The sequence below is a fragment of the Peromyscus californicus genome, unplaced genomic scaffold, assembly GCF_007827085.1.
Source record: "Peromyscus californicus insignis strain IS unplaced genomic scaffold, ASM782708v3 Scaffold_7__1_contigs__length_154581171, whole genome shotgun sequence".
NCBI lineage: Eukaryota > Metazoa > Chordata > Mammalia > Rodentia > Cricetidae > Peromyscus > Peromyscus californicus.
The window spans coordinates 140886629-140906982 of NW_026294595.1; the positions used below are offsets into that span (position 1 = coordinate 140886629).

The following is a 20354-nucleotide window of genomic DNA, read 5'->3' on the forward strand; positions in this document are numbered from 1 at the left end:
TCCTGGATGTGGAATGCAGGTTCTCATCAACCCTAGTCCAGCAGCATTAAAGCTGACTCAGGTCTCTTTCTAGGCCTCTTCTTAGAAATTCTCTGGATGATCTGCTTGGGCCGCCTTCTAACCCAGAAGGCCAGAGTGATGAAAGAGCTTTGCTGGACCAACTGCACACACTCCTGAGCAACACAGATGCCACAGGCCTGGAGGAAATCGACAGGGCCTTGGGCATTCCTGAGCTTGTGAATCAGGTGAGCTGCAGTTAATGTGGAAATGGAAGAGTGTTCCAATAAGTGTGTTTGTATTTGCATAGTCATGAAGACAGACACAGCTTAAAACAGGACTCGGTGTACCTTTGTATCACTCATGAGAAAGTGTGCATATTTGTATCTTTACTACAGCCAAAGAAAAGATCTAATGAAATCACAATTTAAGATGCTGCTTAAATTTTTTAGTTTAACTTTATTTTAAAAATAGTATTTTATGAGGGTTTTGCTTGCATGTATATCTGTGCACCATGTGCATGCCTGGTACACACAGAGGCCAGAAAAGGGTTTTGTATTCCTTGGAACTGTTACAGACAGTTGTGAGCCAACATATGGGTGCTGGGAACAAACCCTGATGTTCTAGAAGAAGAGCCAATTCTCTTAACTGCTTCCAGCACTTGGGAGGTAGTGGCAGGTGGATCTCTGTGAGTTCGAGGCCTGTCTGGTCTACAGAGCGAACTCCAGGACAGCCAGAGCTGTTACACAGAGAAACCCTGTCTCAAGAAACTGTCTGGAAAAACCAAAACAATGAATGAATGAATGAATGAATGAATGAATGAATGAATGAATGAATGAATAAATAAATAAATAAATAAATAAAAAGGGAGTATTGGAACACTTAGCTGGATTTAAAGATGGTTATGAGCTGAAATATAGGTTCGGGAAACTGAACCTGGGTCCTCTTCAAGAGCAGCAATGCCCTGAGCCCTCTCTCTAGTCCCACCAAATACTATTTACTTTTATAACTCTTCTCTTTAGTACGTAGGACAGGTGAGGTGTGCCAGGGAGGCAGGCTGTGTCTTTGCTTGCGCTGGTTTAAACCACACTTACAGTGGCAAATCAGAGCGCCAGCAGCTCTTCTGGTTATATACCCGTCTCATGGAAATACACTTTCACAATTTTATTTTTTGATTTTCAAGACGGGATTTCTCTGTGCAGCCCTCTGGCTGTCCTAGAACTCTGTAGACCAGGCTAGCCTTGAACTCAGATTCACTTGCCTCTGTCTCTCCAGTGCTGGGATTACAGACATAGGCCACCATGCCCAACATCACAAATATTTTGAAATATTTTTGTAGTAGTTGCTTCCGTTTAAATTATGTGGGGCAATGTCCAGGTCTTTGTTCAACAGTAAATGAAGAGTGGGGCTTCTTAGTTGCTGGTAGGGAGATAGACATACATTGTATGGGAATGTGTATTTGTGTCTGCCACATGCATGCAGGTACCCATGGAAGCCAAAAGAGGGCATTGGATGTCCTAAAGCTAGATTTATAGGCAGTTGTAAGCTGCTTGATGTGGATGCTGGGAATTGAACTTAGTTCCTTTAGAAGAGCCACCAGTGCTCTTAACTGGAGCCATTTCTCCAGACCCTTTCATAGAATTTTCAAAGGGGTTTGAGGAAACACTGAGCAGTTCTGATGTACAATTTTAGAGATGCCCATGACACCTGACCCTGACACTGAAGAACAGCTGAACTTGGTTGTGTGTGTGTGTGTGTGTGTGTGTGTGTGTGTGTGTGTGTGTGTCTGTCTGTCTGTCTGTCTGTATGTATGTATGTATGTGAATATGCATGCACGTGCACCCTTGATAGGGTGACCCCTGACCCTGTGCTGTAGAGCATGCAGAACTTGGCCTGTGTCACATTCCTTCTCACTTTGTGGTTATAGGTCTCTATCTAAAATTCTGATAAATGAACCAAGTGAGGTGGTGCTCATCTTCAGACCGACCTAGCACTCTGGGAGACAGAAGCTGGCAGATCTGAGTTAAGGCCAGCCTGGTGTATGTAGCAAGTTCCCAGGCCATCCAGAGCTCCACAGGCAGACCCTGTCTATCTCAACAACCCAAACAACAAAAAATAAATTCTGACAAATGGAAAGAATATTTAAAAAAAAAAAAAAAAAAGCTTAAGATCTTCTATGAGATGCATGGGGGGCATTGTTAATAACCGTGGACATATTTTAGGTTTAAAAAAGTACGCGTATAAACATCCATAAGAGAGTGTGTGTGTGTGCTTACAAGGGTGTCTGCAAACGTCACCATTATTGTCAGTTATCAGAGGTCTCACTGTGGTCTTCACTGTGCATGTCAGGCCTTTGTGTAATCTGTAGATGTGATCTCATGTCACAGTGGATGTTATCGAGCACTGAGCTGATTCGAATTGAGCACATTCCTTTCCATCATAAGAGAAAAGTGAAGAGTTTAGAGAGTGTGTGTCCTTAAGAAACTGCGAGTGACCCAGGTGGTAGCGTGGTGTCCCAGCTGCTCTGGAAACTAAGTCAAGAAAATCCCATGATTCCAGGAGTTATTCCCACAAAACAAGAGTAAAGACTAGCACCCAAATTCTGCAAACTTTATTTTTTCTGTCAGATAGGGTCAGCTCCCTAAAGTGAGGTTTCAGAAAACTGCATTGAACATAGGAGAAACATAGATGGGGTTTATATTAGTCCCCAAACTGCAGGGCTAGGGGGTTTTCAAAGATTTTCAGTTATATTAGAACTTAGCAGAACATTTCAAAATTAATTTGGCAAAACTTCAGGGTGGAGGTTAGGGTATAGGGTGTGGAACATGACATTCCAGGAAATAGATCCAGACATGGTCAAACCCAAATTTTACAGAAAACAGGAGTGAATTTATTTTGACCTTGTAATAAGACATCTAATCTCAAAATGGAGTCAGGCTGGTTCTTCACATCAGGTCCTGGACTCAGAAAGGAAGATGGTGGTAGTACTTTTCCAGATGAGTGGTTTCTGTTATTTTCTCTCAGCTCCACTGTGTTGTGTGGCTTAGGCAGATGACCACAAATGACAAGGTGTGGTTATTTTAAAAGAATATCTACTAATATAATAGGTGAAAGATACTAATATGATAGACAAAAAAAATATTGGTTCTCACTACATTTCTTTGCAAGCTCAAATATCTTGTCATATTTCTTGGCCATTTATCTGTTTTTGTAGTTTTCTCCTCCCCCCTCCCCCCATGGAAAAGCAAAGAAACTTTATTCTCTTCAAGCTCCGAGCTTGGTCTCTCTGTCTGATGCAGTAGTGAGAGCAGAGAGCCCTGAGCTCAGGTGGGGCAGAGTTTGTTTTTTTTTAATTTAATTTTTTGCCGAATGCCGTTTATTGAAGGAGGGAGGAGGTCTTAAATACAGACTTACAGCACAATGGGAGAACCCCAGAGGGCAGAAGTTTGCTACCCATGTTTTACAATCTTGCATCTACACTGTTAACAACGCCCCCCCTTTTTTTGTTTGTTTGTTTTGTTTTATTTATTTTATTTATTTATTTATTTATTTATTTATTTATTTATTTATTTATTTATTTATTTTGGTTTTTCGAGACAGGGTTTCTCTGTGTAGCTTTGCGCCTTTCCTGGAACTCACTTGGTAGTCCAGGCTGGCCTCGAACTCACAGAGATCCGCCTGGCTCTGCCTCCCGAGTGCTGGGATTAAAGGCGTGCGCCACCACCGCCCGGCTGTTTTATTTTTCAAGACCGTTTCTCTGTGTAACTCACTCTGTAGACCAGGCTGGCCTCAAACTCACAGAAATCACCTGCCTCTGCCTCCCAAGTACTGGAATTAAGGGTATGTGCCACCACTGCCCAGCTGTTTTTGTCTTTCTTTCTTTCCTTCTTTCCTTCTTTCTGTCTGTCTTTTTCTGTCGTTCCTTCCGTCTTTCTTTCCCTTCCTTCCTTCCTCCCTCCCTCTCTCTCTCCTTCCTTCCTTCCTTCCTTCCTTCCTTCCTTCCTTCCTTCCTTCCTTCCTTCCTTCCCTTCCCTCCCTTCCCTCCCTCCCTCCCTCCCTCCCTCCCTCCCTCCCGTGTTCTGTCTGCATGTACACCTGCATACCAGAAGAGGGCGCCAGATCTCATTACAGATGGTTGTGAGCCACCATGTGGTTGCTGGGAATTGAACTCAGGACCTCTGGAAGAGCTGCCAGTGCTCTTACCTCTGAGCCATCTCTCCAACCCCTGTTTTTGTAGTTTTCTAATGGGGTTTAAATGGCATGATGGCTCAGGCTGAGCTGTTTGATTTCATGGAGGTGCAGACCATGCCCATTTGCAGTGTGACACTCCTAAGTGCTGGGCAGCAAATATTGTCAGCAGTTTGTCACTCCTTTTTTGTGGTGGCTTAGTTTTAGTTTTGCTTTCAGGTTTTTTTTTCTTTTTTGTTTTGTTTTTAATTTTTTGTTTGATTTCCAAGACAGGTTTCTCTGTGTAGTTTTGGTGCCTGTCCTGGATCTTGCTTTGTAGACCAGGCTGGCCTCAAACTCACAGAGATCCGCCTGGCTCTGCCTCCCGAGTGCTAGAATTAGAAGTGGGTGCCACCAACAAGGACAGCTGGCCTTATTTTCAGTTTAAGAATGTTGCTGGGCATGGTGGTGTGTACACCTTTAATCCTACCTAATACTTGAGGAGGTCAAGGGAGTTCCAGGCTAGCCTGGTCTACAAAGTAAGTTCTAGGGCATCCAGGGCTCCACAGAGAAATCCTGTCTTAAAAAAAACAAACAAATAAAAAACACCCTAAAAAACAAGCAAGCAAAACACCAACATCAAATTCTTCAAATTGTTTAATGCCCACAGTAATTTATAGGAAATTCCAGGAGCTAAGTTGTTAACCGGGAAGAATTTAAATGATATCTAATCCATCTATAAAAGTAGCCATACATGGTAAGTGACAAGAAGATGAGATAGTCAATAGAATACTGGCTTAAGCGGGCAACCTGAGAGTTAGATTCCTGGAACTCATATAAAATGGAAGGAAAGAACCAACTTCCCAAAGCTGTCCTCTGACCTCTGCATGTGCACCGTGGTGCATACACACATCCTGCACACACAACAATAATAAAAGTGAAAGTGAAAGTGTTATGTAAATAGTCAAGATAATAGGTATTTACAGTATGATGTCTGTGATCAGGGAGAGACAGGGTCCAAACATGGAATGTAGAACATGATGAATAAATACCTTCAGGAATGGAGAAACTGTCTAGAAGTAAAGGTGGCTGCTGTGGAACAATCCTTTCTATACTGTGAATATGTATTACTCTCATTGGTTAATAAGAAGCTGCCAGGCTGGTAGCTGGGCAGGGAGTTAAGTGGGAAAGCCAAACTGAGAATGATGGGAAGAAGGAGGGTAGAGTCAGGGAGATGCCAGCCACTGAGCAAGCAGGACATGTAGAAAATGGGGTAATAAGCCATGAGCCACTTGGCTAAACATAGATAAGAATTATGGGTTAATTTAAGTGTAAGAGTTAGTAACAAGCCTGAGCTAATGGCCAAACATATATAATTAATATAAGCCTCTGTGTGATAATTTGGGAAGTGGCTGCAGGACAGGGCAGGAAGAGAAAAACCTCCATTTACAGATGGCCCTTTATAATAGAGTGGCTGCTGGACAGTGGAGTCTTGAATGGCCAGCTAATTCCTGCTTATTCTATATTTATCAGTGGGTTCGGTAGGTTCTCAGAACCTTCTAAATTCTTTACATTCATTTAGTAGAATGGGCAAGAGAAAGAAGGTTAATGAACAGTCAGTGTTCAAATAGCTGCCTTATTAAATATGTCTGATGTAAACTGGGTGGTGGTGCACACCTTTTGTCCCAGTACTTGAGAAGCTAAGCAGAGGCAGGTGGATCTCTGAGTTTGAGGCCAGGCTGATGTACAAAAGAAATTTCAGGACAAGCCAGGGATGTTATACAGTAAAACCCTGTCTTGAAAAAACAAACAAAAAGATAATGTGTGTCTGGAGTGAGCAGGCTTGGAGTGACAGACAGGACAGTAGAAGCACGGATGCCCGTTGCTGCAGGAATCCTTAGGAGTCTTGGGAGGGGTCATGAGAATGGAATGCAGAGAATGGAAGGATTTAAACAGCAAGGAGGAACCCTGGGAAGACTGGGTGAATGTATGTACCATTATACACACTTGAAAGGAAGGGGTTCTGGGGAGCTGTGCATGTGATTCAGGGGAGACTTGAGAAAAGTGACTTTTCTTGTGGGGAAGTGCATGAGTTACAAAAAGCTTGATTTCTGTTTCTGCATACTAAGTTTGCTGGGGATACCCTGATAAAGAAAGGTGGTAACGATTTATTTTCATAAGTCAAATGAGTTCAGAGATGGTTGGAGTAGAAAGCACAATTCAATAGCTAGTTATCCCACGTGTCTGAGAGCACTGGTCAGGAAATACGGCAAGAGAGGAGAAAGCCCCGAGACTAACCCCAGTGTACTCTTGAGTCTCATCCAAGCACGGAGAGGCTGGAGTAGGCGTGGGAGGCACAGCAGAGGTCCAGGACAAGACTTAGCAAGGCTGCCCACTGTGGTGTTGGCCTCTGGGGCCCAGGAGAAGGCAAAGGTGCACACGTAGTACACCCGACAATCTCTTATTTCCTCCTCCAGAACATGCATTTAGTTTATCATCATCATCATTGCATGTAGAGAGTTGATGCTTGGTCTAACACTGACCACTTGAGGATTAGTGATGGTGACACCTTCAGCCTCACCCCCAACCCCGCAAAACAGTTTCTCTGTGGAGCCGTGGCGTTCCTGGAACTCACTTTGTAAACCAGGTTATCCTTGACCTCAGCGATCCACCTGCCTCTGCCTGCTGAGTGCTGGGATTAAAGGTGTGCGCCACCACCACCTGGTAATCTTTAGCTTTTAACTGGGAGGGCTTTCAGAGATGAGAAGTCCTTTCCCCCCTAGTTTACCTATTGTTACCTAAATCATCTCTTGCTATTCACGAATTATGTAAAACTTTATTTAAATTAAAAGAACAGATTTATAAAGTTCTATTACATTTTATTTTATTTTGTGTGTGTGTCTGTCCATGCATATGCACACCACACTGCACACATGGAGGTCAGAGAACAGTTAGTGGGAGTCAGGCCTATCCTTCCATCATGTAGGTTTTGGAAATCAAACTTGGGTTGTGAGAATTTGTGACAGAGGCCTTTACCACTCAGCCATTTCACCAGCCCTAAAAAGTTTAGAAACATTTTTGTGCATGTGTTCATGTACTTCTGCCATGCCATGCATGTGGAGTCCAGAGCACAGCTACGGGAGTCTGTTCTTCCATCGTGTGGGAGCCAGGGTTTGAACCCGACAATCTCTTGATTAATTAAATTAAATAATTAATAGTAAGTATTAAGAATTAAATAATTAGGGCCTGTCAGGCTTGGCAGCAGGCACCTTTACTTGTTGAGCCACCTGGACAGCCCCTAATTATTTAATCAGTTCTTAAATACAGAGGTATTGCTACAAAAAATTAAGATAATACACTGATTTCCTTTTACTGAAAACGTTTGAAAACCAGGAAATCTAATCACCTACACTTGTTATTACATTTCAGCCAAATTCCCTGCATTTTATTCTGTCCCTTCCAGTCATGTTACCTCAAGCTGCAGACTTGAGTTATGACCCACAGAGGAGTACACAGACTTACTGGTGCTTCTTTGAGCCAAGCCAAAGAGTAAACGTCTGTTGAAGTCATTCCTAAACATGTACACCACACAGACTCCCTATCGACTACTGTCGAGAAGGCAGGAGGGAATCCTGCCTTAACCCACTCCTTTACCCCACAGAAAAGGCAAGAGGAAAAGGACGTCACAGGATTCATTAGCTGGTTTGTTCTAGCAGAGTTTACTTACATCATTTACTTACTCATCACTGCCAGTAAGAAAGAACAGTGTGAGAAGGACAGCTGAATGGACTCTGGTCAGAATGATTCCCTAGTGTAACATGCACAGTTCTTGCTTCTCTCTGATCATGTGTGGCTGATCTTCTCACTCTGTCTGTTGCTTTGTCTGCTGTTCTCTCTCAGCTGACAGGGTATCTCTGTACCTGTTCTTTTCTACACACAGGGAAAGCCATCTCTGCTCTCCCAGAAAGAAGGTCCTTGTACTGGGAAGGACGCTTGGTACTAAGAATAAGAGCAAAGGTGTGCAGGTCTTTAATTCATGTTTTTGGATATGAACATACTCAATCTTTAGTATGTGGATGGGGTTTCTTAGGATAACTGAAAAGATTTGGGGAAGGGGTCAAGGTTGGATGCTAACCACTTGTGATTGGCTCTTTGCCTCAAAGACTTGTTTCAAAGTAGCCCAGAAAAAGTTGTGTGGTCCTAGGCCGGGTATGGTGGCACACACCTTTAATACCAGGTCTTGGGAGGCAAAGCAGGCAGATCTCAAGAGTTTGAGGCCAGACTATCCAACAGAGTGAGTTCCACGACAGCCAGGGCAACACAGAAACCCTGTCTCAAAAAAAAAAAAAAGGGGGCAAGCAAGTTTTGTAGTCCTAAAAGACACAAAAGCCCTGGACCCAACAAGTGGTGATGAAATGAGTTGGCATGAGAACGTGCTGCCCACTGTGATGTTGGTTTATTGTCTGCCTGGTTTGAGAGGTTTTGGTTGTAACTGGTCTTGGGCAAATGGTGCTTCTTCAGATATTGACTACATTGTAGCTACTGAAAAGGTGGAGTGTGCAAGCCTGTTCTGTGCTAGGACTCAGCTACCAACAGAGAGGGGTATGTCTGTATGTCAGAACTTCAGGCCTGAACCTTGATTTGCTTCTGGATTCTGAGCCATTACTACTGCTCACATGTATTGACTTTATTTTTATTTCTTTCTTTATTTTTACCTTGTTTGGGATATTTGCTTTTGGTTGCTTTCTCAGATTTACCTCACCATTCATTTGTGTTTGATGTTTCAGGGGCAAGCTTTGGAGGCCAAACAAGACATTTTTCAAGGTCAAGAAGCAGCAGTGATGATGGACCAGAAGGCAGCACTCTATGGACAGACGTTCCCAGGCCAGGGTCCTCCAGTGCAAGGAGGCTTTAACCTTCAGGGACAGCCGCCATCTTTTAACTCCATGATGAATCAGATTAGCCAGCAAGGCAGCTTTCCTCTCCAAGGGATGCATCCCAGAGCCAGCATTGTGAGACCACGGACAAACACCCCAAAGCAGCTGAGAATGCAGCTTCAGCAGAGGCTGCAGGGTCAGCAGGTGAGCCAGTTGTGTGCTTGCCCAGGCTTGTAGAGGCTCTCAGGCTGTGTTCGTCAGAGCTCTTGCCACTGGCTCTCCACTCCTTGCTAACCAAAGGAATTCCTTTTGCTTTTACTTCCGTTTGAGATTTTATTTGTGCAGGTGGTTCCTTGTTGAGGAGTTAAAATGGAGTATCTTTCTATAAGTATATCCTATGGTATGTATAACATTAGCAGTGGCAAAATGGCTCATGGCTCAGTGGGTAAAAGTGCTTCCCATGCAATCTAGACAACCTAGTTCAGTCCTTAGAGTCACGCCCTGCTTAGTGCATTCCTTTAATCCAGCACTTGGGAGGCAGAAAGAAGCAGGGGCATCTCTGTGAGTTCCCCAGGCCAGCCTGGTTTACACAGTGAGTATCAGGCCAGCCAGGGCTACCCAGTGAGCCATGTCTCAAACAGAACAGGTTAGAACATCAGAAATGATTTCCCCTGAAGGCAGCATGTCTTGACAGTCCTTGGAAGGCATTTTCTTTTTTGGTTTTTCGAGACAGGGTTTCTCTGTGCAGCTTTGCGCCTCTCCTGGAACTCACTCTATAGACCAGGCTGGCCTCGAACTCACAGAGATCGCCTGCCTCTGCCTCCCGAGTGCTGGGATTAAAGGAGTGTGCCACCACTGGCCTGGCGGAATGCGTTTTCTTTTTTTTTTTTTTTGGTTTTTTGGAGACAGGGTTTCTCTGTGTAGCCTTGCGCCTCTCCTGGAACTCACTTGGTAGCCCAGGCTGGCCTCGAACTCACAGAGATTCGCCTGGCTCTGCCTCCCGAGTGCTGGGATTAAAGGCATGCGCCACCACCGCCCGGCGCGTTTTCTTAATATGATACTTAAACCTTGATATTTTAGCTTTTCAGTTTAAAGACAGGATCTTGATAATACCAAGCAGGCTTTGAACACAACCCTTAGGAGCCCAGACAGGCTTTGAACTTGTAATCCTCCTGCCTCAACCTCTCATGCTGGGATTGTACACATGTGTGACCACCATTGTTGAGTTCAGCATTTTCATGGAAACTGTGTTTTGATATTTTTAAAGCTTTTAGTACCTGGGCTGGGACGTGCTCAGCAGTTGAGAACATGTGTTGCTTTTGCAGAGGACCTGTTTGGTTCCTGGCACACTCACACTGGGGACCTCTCAGTCTAACTCCAGCTAGGGATCCACATCCTCCTCCAACCTCTGAAAAATCTCAGTCATGCACATAAACCCACATACAGACATACACTTTAAATAAGAATAAATATTTAAAAAGAATTAATATTCCAAATAGAACTTCCATTTCTTCCTGATATTTCCTTAATTCCCAGTTGTTTTAAAACATAATTGCTTCAAAACATAATTGGCTGCACAAATTGTAAGTAAGTGCAGACAAATGTTGCTTATTACATTTGGTGGTGCTAGATCACTTGAGTAATAAGTGGCTGAGCTGAGTCCAGTGGGCTGGAGCCAGGGTATGGTTGTTCCTGAAGTGGGTTGAGAACTGGGGAAGCTGTGTGCCTATGCTCATGGTACTGTTTGTGTTTTATTATTTCTTTCTACTAAATGCTCACTGTTATCTGATTGAGTTAAGTTGTTCATTTGATTGTCTGAACAAGCTCTGGAGAAACCTGACCCCGAGAGTCTGTTGAGCTCCTGTTACAATGCTGTTGAAGCTGCACAGTTGCTCTCTGGCTTTACCCAGTGCCAGGCTTTACACACAGGCTTTACACACAAGCTTTACACACAGGCAAGGACTTGGAAGCATTTCTCTTCTATTTTTTTTTTAAAGATTTACTTTATTTTTTAATAGGGGTGTGTGTGTGTGTGTGTGTGTGTGTGTGTGTGTGTGAGAGAGAGAGAGAGAGAGAGAGAGAGAGAGAGAGAGAGAGAGAGAGAGAGAGAGAGAGAGAGAGAGAGAATATACATGTGCCTGCAGATAGAGTTGTGAGATCCCTTGGTGCTGGAGGTAGCAGTGACTGAGCCACCATGTAGGTGCTGTGAAAGGAGCCAGGTCCTCTGGATGAACAGTGCATGCTCTCAGCTGCTGAGTCATCTCAATTTAGATGTGGCTGGCTTCCCAGCTCAATCGGTTTGGAGAGATCATCTCACTGGGTGGTGCTAAAAATTTGTAAAGCTGATTGGTGTAGCTAGAGTTTTCCTGCCTGGCCCACAGTCAGGACAAATTTCTGCCACCCACCAGTCCCACAGCCACTCAGACCCAACCAAGTAAACACAGAGACTTATATTGCTTACAAACTGCATGGCCATGGCAGGCTTCTTGCTAACTGTTCTTATATCTTAAATTAATCCATTTCTATGAATCTATACCTTGCCATGTGGCTCGTGGCTTACCGGCATCTTCACATGCTGCTAGTCATGGCGGTGGCTGGCAGTGTCTCCCTGACTCAGCCTTCCACTTCCCAGAATTCTCCTCTCTCCTTGTCCCGCCTATACTTCCTGCCTGGCCACTGGCCAATCAGTGTTTTATTTATACAGAACGATATCCACAGCAGATTTGGGCTCATCAACACGATCCACTTGACCCTGCTAACTTCTCTCTGTTCAGTTTTTAAATCAGAGCCGGCAGGCACTTGAAATGAAAATGGAAAACCCTACTGGTGGTGCTGCTGTGATGAGGCCCATGATGCAGCCCCAGGTAAGTTCCTAGCAGAGGATGGACCTCGCCACATTCCAGCACAGGGCTTGGCTTTCTTAAACAAGTGAGAATAATTTTAAAGTTCTTGTAAGAATTGGTCCCATCACACTTTCTCTCTTTAGAAAAAGTTATTTTATGTTTATGAGTGTGTTACTTACATGGCTGTCTGTGCATGACCCTGGAGGCCAGAAGAGGAAGTGAGATCTTCTGAGACTGGAGTTACAGGTGGTTGTGAGCTGCCATGTAGGTGCTGGGAATTGAACCTAGGTCCTTGGAAAAGTAGCCAATGCTCTTCTAAGCCATCTCTCCAGCCTCCGTACTTAGTCTTTCAATCTTACTCTCCTTTGTGTTAGTAGTGAGGGGTTGGGGAGAAGGGATTCCTTCATTAAAACTACCAGTAAAATCTACCAGATTGAGTCCCTCTGTGATGAGGTGGTATGTGTAAGATAAGCCCTGAGCTTTTTAGGAATGTGTACATGCTTCTGATCCTAGATAGTGAGGACACGCGCTTACTGGGAAGCACTTAGAAGTCATAGGCATAAAGAAACATTTTTGATAATTTTCTTTTTCCTTTAATTACAGACAAGACACTGAGTATGTTTTCTCTATGATAGCTCATGTAGTGTGAAATCGGCACTGTGTGAAACTGATTGGTCCTTTTGTATTGGCTATCAGCAGGCTTTCTTTAACGCTCAAATGACTGCCCAGCAAAAGCGAGAGCTGATAAACCATCACCTGCAGCAGCAGCAGCAGAGAATGGCAATGATGATGTCACAGCCGCAGCCTCAGGCCTTCAGCCCACCCCCCAATGTCACCGCTTCTCCTAGCATGGATGGGGTTTTGTCAGGACCAGCAATGCCACAAGCCCCCCCGCAGCAGTTTCCATACCCAACAAACTATGGTAAACCTGGCATACTGTGCCTTTCCCAAAGTAATCTTTGTTACTGAGGTCACAGGCTTCGCTAGGTCTGCTGTGTTTGAAAAACAAAATACTGTTCCCTCCATCTTGTCTGTGAGGAAAACTGACAGGTAGAGAGCAGTGTGTGTCGTAATGGGGAGAGAGTGAGAATGTTCTCTCAGTTGGGCTTTTTTCAACCCCAGTACCCCCTCTCGTTTGAAAAAAAATTACATAAGCCTTCCTTTGCCCATTTTTCATGTCCCAGTGGTGAAGAATGCTGTGTCATCTCTGGACACTCTAGCCAAGGGGACAGATCCCAGGTGTGGGCTTCAGTCTCTTTTCTCAGTGACCTAAGTCCCCACTGTGATTATGCTAAGCACTCTGTGCTTCAGTCCTGCCTTTGGGAGGTTCTGGGATAAACTGGGATGAAGGTGTCTCGTTGGGAGAGTGCCAGTTCTAGCACGCAGCCCTGCCCTCTGGGAAGGAGGAGTCTCTCTCACAGAAGGGCATGAAGCAGCTGCCTTCCCAGTGGGTCTAGATGGCATCTTTCTTACTAAACCCACGACTTTGTCATCTTAGTGAGAAGCACTCAGAGCAGCTACCTGTGGCCCTCTCTTTCTTCACCACTCTCTACCACCTAGGATGCCGAGATTCCAAGGGCGCAGCATTGGAACATTGGTTCTTGTTTATTTCTTCAAGGGATGGGACAACCACCAGATCCAGCCTTTGGGCGAGTATCCAGTCCTCCTAATGCAATGATGTCATCAAGAATGGGGCCTTCCCAGAATGCCATGGTGCAGCATCCTCAGACTGCACCCATGTATCAGTCCTCAGAAATGAAGGGGTGGCCATCAGGGAACCTGGCCAGAAGCAGGTGAGGAGTGTGACTTATCTTTATGTCCTAGTGCTGGAGGCATGGACTGTTTCTCAGTCACACTTAGGAGGGAGAGACCATGAGGCTTGGCTCAGAGTTAGAAACAAGGTGTTTGGCTTATTCAGGGTTGCTTTGTACCATGTCCATATCCGTTAGCATGCTGAGTCCCGACAGCTGTGGAAAACAGAAGGCAGGCAGGCTCTTTTCCTCAGGCCAGGGGTAGTGGCTAGCCTTTAATCGGGAGGCAGAGGCAGGAGGATCTCTGTGAGTTTGAGGTCAGCCTGGTCTACACAGGGAGCTCCAGGATAGCCAGAGGTACATAATGAGGTCCTGTCTCTAGCAACAGCAACAAAACAAGACTTCCATTCTTTCTTTGGTGTTTTCTGCTTTGGTACAACTGTGACAGTTGGTGTGCCCTGTAGTCTGAGTTGATGTGGAAGCAACATTACCCTTTCTTTGCAGCTCCTTCCCCCAGCAGCAGTTTGCTCCCCAGGGGAACCCTGCAGCATACAGCATGGTCCACATGAACAACAGTGCTGCTGGGCACTTGGGACAGATGAACATGGCCCCCATGCCCATGTCCGGCATGCCCATGGGGCCTGATCAGGTATGGGTATCTATTCTTAACTCTCTAAAAAGGGTTTTCCTTCTGGTTAGACCCAGAACCCTGTCAAGGTGGTCTGTAGACTTTAACTCAGATGTATAACTTACACAGAATAGTTCTGAATAGAGCATTTGGTTTGAAGGTCCTGGGCTATTAGGTGTTTGTGTGGAAGTAGATTCTAAAGAGTCAGAACCAGTCAGCCGTGCCTGGCAGGGGTGCAGATGGCGGATGGTTTTCTGCCATGCTGACTGTTTTCTTTTGTTAACAGAAATACTGCTGACATCTCCCCAGTGGGACCGATAAGGAAATCACTGTACAAATGACACTCACTGCACAGGACCATCGGGAGGTAACCAAGGACCAGCTTGACCACCAGGGTGTTCCAGTGCTGTCATTTGAGTGGGACTGGGTCTCAAGCTGAAGCGCACTGTCTACCTGATGCCCTGCCTCTGTGTGGCATGGTCTTCTGCCTCATGGGGATGTGATTCTGGAGATAGGAATTGCATAGTCACCACTCTCCCAGGTCACTTCCTTCTGCCTTGCCAGCCAAAGTCTTCACATAAATCTAGGTGGCTAGGGTTTCTGTCTTGTAGCACTGGACGAGGAGCACAGTCTGTCTTCAAGGGTTTGTCACCAAGTAGTTCTGTGTCGCTCTTCTGTCCGGGGGAACCAGTGTTTCTGCGCTCTTGTCCTTTACAGGGGTAGTCCCCAGAGTCTGTTGTCTTAGGTTTTCTCCTGATGAGGTCCCGATACCCTGTAATTCTCAAGGATTTGTCATTGATGTTAAATGGCTTTGCAGAAGGGAAAATGACAATACTGACTTTTCCCATGCTGATGTGCAGCCAAGTGCACTTTATTTAGGAAATCGCGGAGAAATGCAATATTCCCGAGGGCGTGAGGAATGGTGAGCCACGTTCCTGGTTTTTGTCTGCACTAATCTGTTAGGACAAGAACATGATTGTTGTTTGTTTGTTTGTTGTTTTCTTTCAAGTACTGGCGTCACCCTTTGCCTATATGGTAGAGCAATAATGCTTTGAAATAAACTTGTGAAACCCAAGGCCAGGTACTGCACTCTGAATCAGAAGCTCGCAGTGTTTCTGTGAATAGATTTCCTTTTTGTAAATACGATCTTTTAAGATATTGTATTATGTAAAAATATGTACATACCTTTTTTTGTAGGTCACAGCAGCTCATTTTTACAGAGTTTGTGAAGCTAAATATTTAACATTGTCGATTTCTGTAAACTCCATGCAGTGAGGGCTACAAGCGGGGACACCGGGATGCCACAGCCTGGGGAGGAAGAGCAGCCTGCAGCTTCCCACCTCACCTAAGCTTCTTAAAGTCCTCATTTGTTCAGATGGAGTCATTTTAAAATTTTAAAAATTTATTTACCAGAGAACTACGCACTTTGTTAATTTGGGTGAAGGAATAGATATGGGGAAATGAGCTTTTAAAAAACCACCCAAGAATTTAAGAAAGAAAAAAAAATCAAATTGATTTCAAAAAGGATCTTTCTTTGCGTTTTTAAGCAGTTCATAAATTAAATGATAATAGTATGTAGCCCATTCATCCTTTTAGGAGTGATTTTGATTGGTAGGACCTGAGCCGCAGGTTTAGCTGGAAGGCACTGGGGCTTTGCTGTGTGGTCTGCTGTCTGCTCAGCTCTCCTGTTGTTCTGCTCATGGGGTCTCTCACTACCTCTCTGCATCAGGATGCCGGGTCAGAACCAGGCCTGCCACTGCTGCTGGGTCAGAGGGAGGGCCTTGTCACTCGCTAGCCCTCCCCGCCACTTCTCTTGCCTCCTCTTGGCACCTGTTGTAGTCAGTTTGGAGTAGGGGAAAATCAGATTTAATGCCCTTTATTTGGGTTTTCTTAGGTTCAGACAATTAAGTGGAATTGGATTGCTAGACTATCGGTAGCTTTCAGAGATCCCTGCCAGCCTTGGCATTTCTGAGAGCCAGTTAACTTTTCAAAGTCACACATTTAGCCGCTTGTTCTCCTTGTCCCTGAAGGGACATCACTCCATTCTTCTGTCTGTGAATAAGTGAAGCTTGCTTCCAGAGCCACCTCAAGTATGGACTTGACTTTCCAACGTGTTTAGGTCATGATGGGATCCCCCTGTGACTGACCTACTGTCTCAGATTGTAAATCCATAAGCTTCCATTGTGTCGCTATGCTCTGCAGGTGACACTCTGTCTGAGTTGGGCTGGGTGTGGCTGAGACGTCCATGCTTAGACTGTGTAGCCACAGTGGTGCTCCTGCCTCTTTTAAAGACATTTACAACCCAACTTTGTGATTCTTTCCTCAGCACCCCAATGCCAGGCTAACTGGTTGGCACCCCTTTTGTATGGGGGAAAATGAAGTTTATTAGGTTTTTATATTTTCTACTTATTTTTATTGGTGCAAATTCAGAATTCTGGTTTCTTTGAACAGTCTTTGGGACAATTTGTTGTTTTACCTGGCTTGCCCTTTAGTCTGTTTTGGGTCCTTCTCTTTGTACTCCTGTTGCCTACCTCGCCTCCCCCTCCCCCCTGGCCCCCTTTTCAACCTTGGTGTCTTTTGGGCGAACAGTTTAATCTTCCCATCTGCTTTGATGATGTGGGACATTTCCAGTACCTACTTTTTTGCTGAATCCAAAGATATATAAATAAAAATATATTTTATGAAGATCAAATGATATTAAGGAAACATGTTTCTTCAGAAATAAACGAAGCTGTACTGTTTGCTGTTGGTATTAGCACGCTCTCTCTCTGAACTGTGCCCTGACATTAACAGCTGTTCATCAGGATTAAATGCTGAGATGAGTTGGGGGTATGGAGCAGTGGGTACTGCAGAAGATAATGGCTTGACAGCCTAGAAGTTTCTTGATTCAGAGGCAGATGCAGCTGGACCATCCAGAGGATTGCCAGTTGCTCACAGGCCAGTTCAGTCCCTTTCGATCTGTGGAGGGAGGACGTGAGTTCTGTTCCAAGTGGGGTGTTCACAGGAGTAAGCCTCTAGGCTAGCTGAAACTGATCCTGCCTTGAAGCACCAGGGGTTATTGCAGTGTGGATGGTTTAAAAATCTCCAGTGCAGAGGGTTTAAAAAGCAGGGCATTATTTTTTGTTCTTGCCCCCCATTTCTCTTCTCTTTGAATATATATATGGAGTTTTGAAAAAGATGAAATGTCATTCTGAGAGCAGCAAATTCTCAGGAACCGACACCACTAAGGATACGTTTGGGTTTAATCAAGTTTATATTAAGTGTCACCTAAAATGGAGTCATTCTTTCTTTACCTTGCAAGGAATTGAACCCATGTGGGTGGCTCAGTTGGGGTGAGCTTTGAATGACTTGCTGACTGTCTGGATGCTCTTGTAAATAAAGATTTCTATTTAAACCTCAGCCTAAGCATGCTTTTCCTCTCCTCCACACGCCCAGGTCTAGGGTGAAAGAGGGCTAAAGAGTATGGAATAAGACACTCCTGTGTCTGTGAGAAGCCTGGGCCTGTTCAGGGCATTTGAAAACTACAGGGACTCTTTAGACAAACACAGTGCCCTCTGCTGACATGAGTTGGGTTCACCTTTCTGCCTCTACCTGCCCTAGCTTTCTGGCAGTCACATGGACCGGGTCACCCTACTTGGTTTAACAAAGGGCTGCATTTGCCTTACTGTTGAGAAACAGACTTCCAGATGCCCCAGAGCTGGTGAGACTTACCTGTGAGGCCCCTTGAAGCACGGTAGGTTTAATATTAATGTACAGCCCTCTGCTTCTCCAGACCCCTCTCAGCTGAAGGTGAACCCTTCCCAAAGGCACTGGCAGTATCTTGAATGCTTAAAGAAAAGATTAAAAAAAAAAAAAAAAAAAAAATCCCACCATAGTCTTTTACAAAAATTCAAAGATTTTTTTTTCATACCAATAGCTAGTCATTGGCTGGGGGTATGAACACTGTGAGATTGTACTTACACTACAAAATTTCTTTACAAATACAATGTCATTAAACACAGGACACACATGAACTTGGGTGTTCAGTACCTTAGAAAACATCAGTTCTGGGATGGATAACAAAGGAATGAATCCTGGACGGGAACAGAAATGTCCACAAGCTCAAGGGATTTTCGCTGACACTGGCCACAGAGCGTTTATTGACACCACGACTCTTGAAAATGGGATTTTGTATTAGTGAGATTCCCCTAAAAGTCCCTGTGTTGGTTACACGTGAGCGGTCACATATGTACAGTGAAGGCAGCTTCAGAGGCAGCGGCTCATCCGGCCAGGTGAATGGTGCCACTTTTGTGCTATTGACTCATGGCCGGACTGCCTTGTCGGCAGCACTCGGGAGTTGCCCATGTCCGTGCTTTCTCCAAAGAATAAGAAGGTTAAAAGCTTGTTTCCCTATACGACTTAAACAGAATCCCAGCAACTTTCATCCCTGGAAGAAATCCATGGAAATCAGTTCTGTTGTCCTTCTGAACCTCAGCGGGCTGGCAGAGACTCCAGGCATGAGAATTCGTTCTGTGTAGCTGGTGAGGTTCCAGTCCAAAGCAAAGCAGGGCAAAAAATGGGCCCGGGGAAGTCTGGGTGCTGTCCTCAAGGATTTCGTGTCCCAGGAGCAGGCCCTGCCTCCTGTCAGGCCTCCCAGTTCCAGCACTGGGAATCATGTGGTTTTGCATGGCCTGGGCAGCCACACAAGGCCTCTGGTTTTGGAGGTTCCTCTCTAGGGCCGCTTAACCTTCCCAGCCTTCCCAAAGCTGTCCCCTGCAGAACAAAACAGTGCTATTCAGACTTTTAAATCAGCCCTACACTGTGCAAAGCTTTGGTTTAAGGGTGTGGCTGATGAGCATTAGGCCATGAGGGGAGCAATTGCTCCACCCAGTTGTCTCATAATTGCTCACTTATCGACTCAGTGGCCCCTTTTAAGAGTCTGGGTAGAATTGTGCCTAAGGATTTGAGATGCATGTTCTGGAAGCTGGCCCATTACTGTCCGCAAAGCCACAGAATTCACATGCATGAAGAGGGACGGAGGCCAGGGTGGGTCACTACAGAGAGGGGAGTGGACAGATGAACTGTCAGTTTTAAGGTGAATTTGCACACATTTGCATTTTTTTTTTTTTTTTTTTTTTTTTTTTTTGGTTTTTCGAGACAGGGTTTCTCTGTGTAGCTTTGCGCCTTTCCTGGATCTCGCTCTGTAGACCAGGCTGGCCTCGAACTCACAGAGATCCCGCCTGCCTCTGCCTCCCGAGTGCTGGGATTAAAGGCGTGCGCCACCACCGCCCGGCTCCACATTTGCATTTTTGACAGAATCTGGCAAGCTGTATTGCACCCCTTGTGGAAGAAATTGCGCTGCCCCCTAGACTCAAAGTGAACTGTGGGTTGCTGCAGTCTCCACGTGGCCTGTGACAGCCATTCTGCTGAGAAGGGTGTACATTGCAGCCACATCCTTCAAGGTGTCTATCAGCTGTAGTCCTTAACCACTCCTCAACACTGTCAGCTCAAGCTCACAGATTATTAGAGAATGGCAATCAATTAGGATTAGCTATTAATTTGAAGTTATGAAATGTATTATAGAAAAAACAGCTATTACTTTGTCCCCCTCTCGCATGGGAACAGCCCCAGAGGAAACAAGGCTTGGTGGGAGAACTTTTGCCTAGCATGAATGATTCCTGGCTTCAACCCCTAGTACTGGAGGGGAAAAAAAAAAAAGACAACAGCAGTAAAACCTGAAATTAGCAAGACAGAACCAGCTCTACTTGTCTGCAAACTGGTTCTTCAACTCACAGTGATTTGGAAGAGGTCTCTTCATTTCTGGCCATTTTCGACGCTGAAACTGCCTAAAGGGATGTGCCAAAAGGAAGATGTATGTGTTAACCATCACCAAGAGATTGTATTGTCTCCTCCCAACTCCCCCAGGAACTGTGCAAAGATGGTGTCTGAGGTGATGCCTATCACTGGGTCATTAGGCCCTTGGTGGACAGTTTCTCAATAGGTACAAACCACAAAAAAACAAACAAAAAACCAAAAAAACAAAAAACAAAAAAAGGTCAGAAGGGGTAACTTAGCCCGAACTGAAGTAACAAAACCAAATACCTGTATTGCT

At 44.9% G+C, this 20354-nt stretch overlaps 1 protein-coding gene and 1 long non-coding RNA gene across 8 annotated transcripts in view; one reads left to right on the forward strand and one right to left on the reverse strand.

The window, feature by feature from the left end:
• Ncoa3 (nuclear receptor coactivator 3) overlaps window positions 1-17662 on the forward strand; it is a 102368-nt gene extending 84706 nt beyond the window's left edge. For 4 of the 7 annotated variants that reach the window (XM_052723366.1, XM_052723365.1, XM_052723370.1 and 1 more), the window contains 7 exons: window positions 62-245; window positions 8952-9245; window positions 11816-11905; window positions 12581-12806; window positions 13503-13677; window positions 14140-14284; window positions 14550-17662. In XM_052723366.1, coding sequence (XP_052579326.1) covers window positions 62-245; window positions 8952-9245; window positions 11816-11905; window positions 12581-12806; window positions 13503-13677; window positions 14140-14284; window positions 14550-14561 — 1126 coding nt within the window. In that variant the 3' untranslated portion in view covers window positions 14562-17662. The remainder of the gene's footprint in view (window positions 1-61; window positions 246-8951; window positions 9246-11815; window positions 11906-12580; window positions 12807-13502; window positions 13678-14139; window positions 14285-14549) is intronic. The other 3 variants (XM_052723367.1, XM_052723368.1, XM_052723369.1) reach the window with 3 other exon arrangements.
• Window positions 17663-18137: 475 nt separating this feature from the next.
• LOC128100757 (uncharacterized) lies at window positions 18138-20226 on the reverse strand. The gene is made up of 2 exons (XR_008214910.1): window positions 20036-20226; window positions 18138-19015 (listed from the first exon to the last, which is right to left on the reverse strand). It is a non-coding gene; the product is annotated as an uncharacterized LOC128100757 (long non-coding RNA).
• Between the last annotated feature and the right edge of the window lie 128 nt (window positions 20227-20354).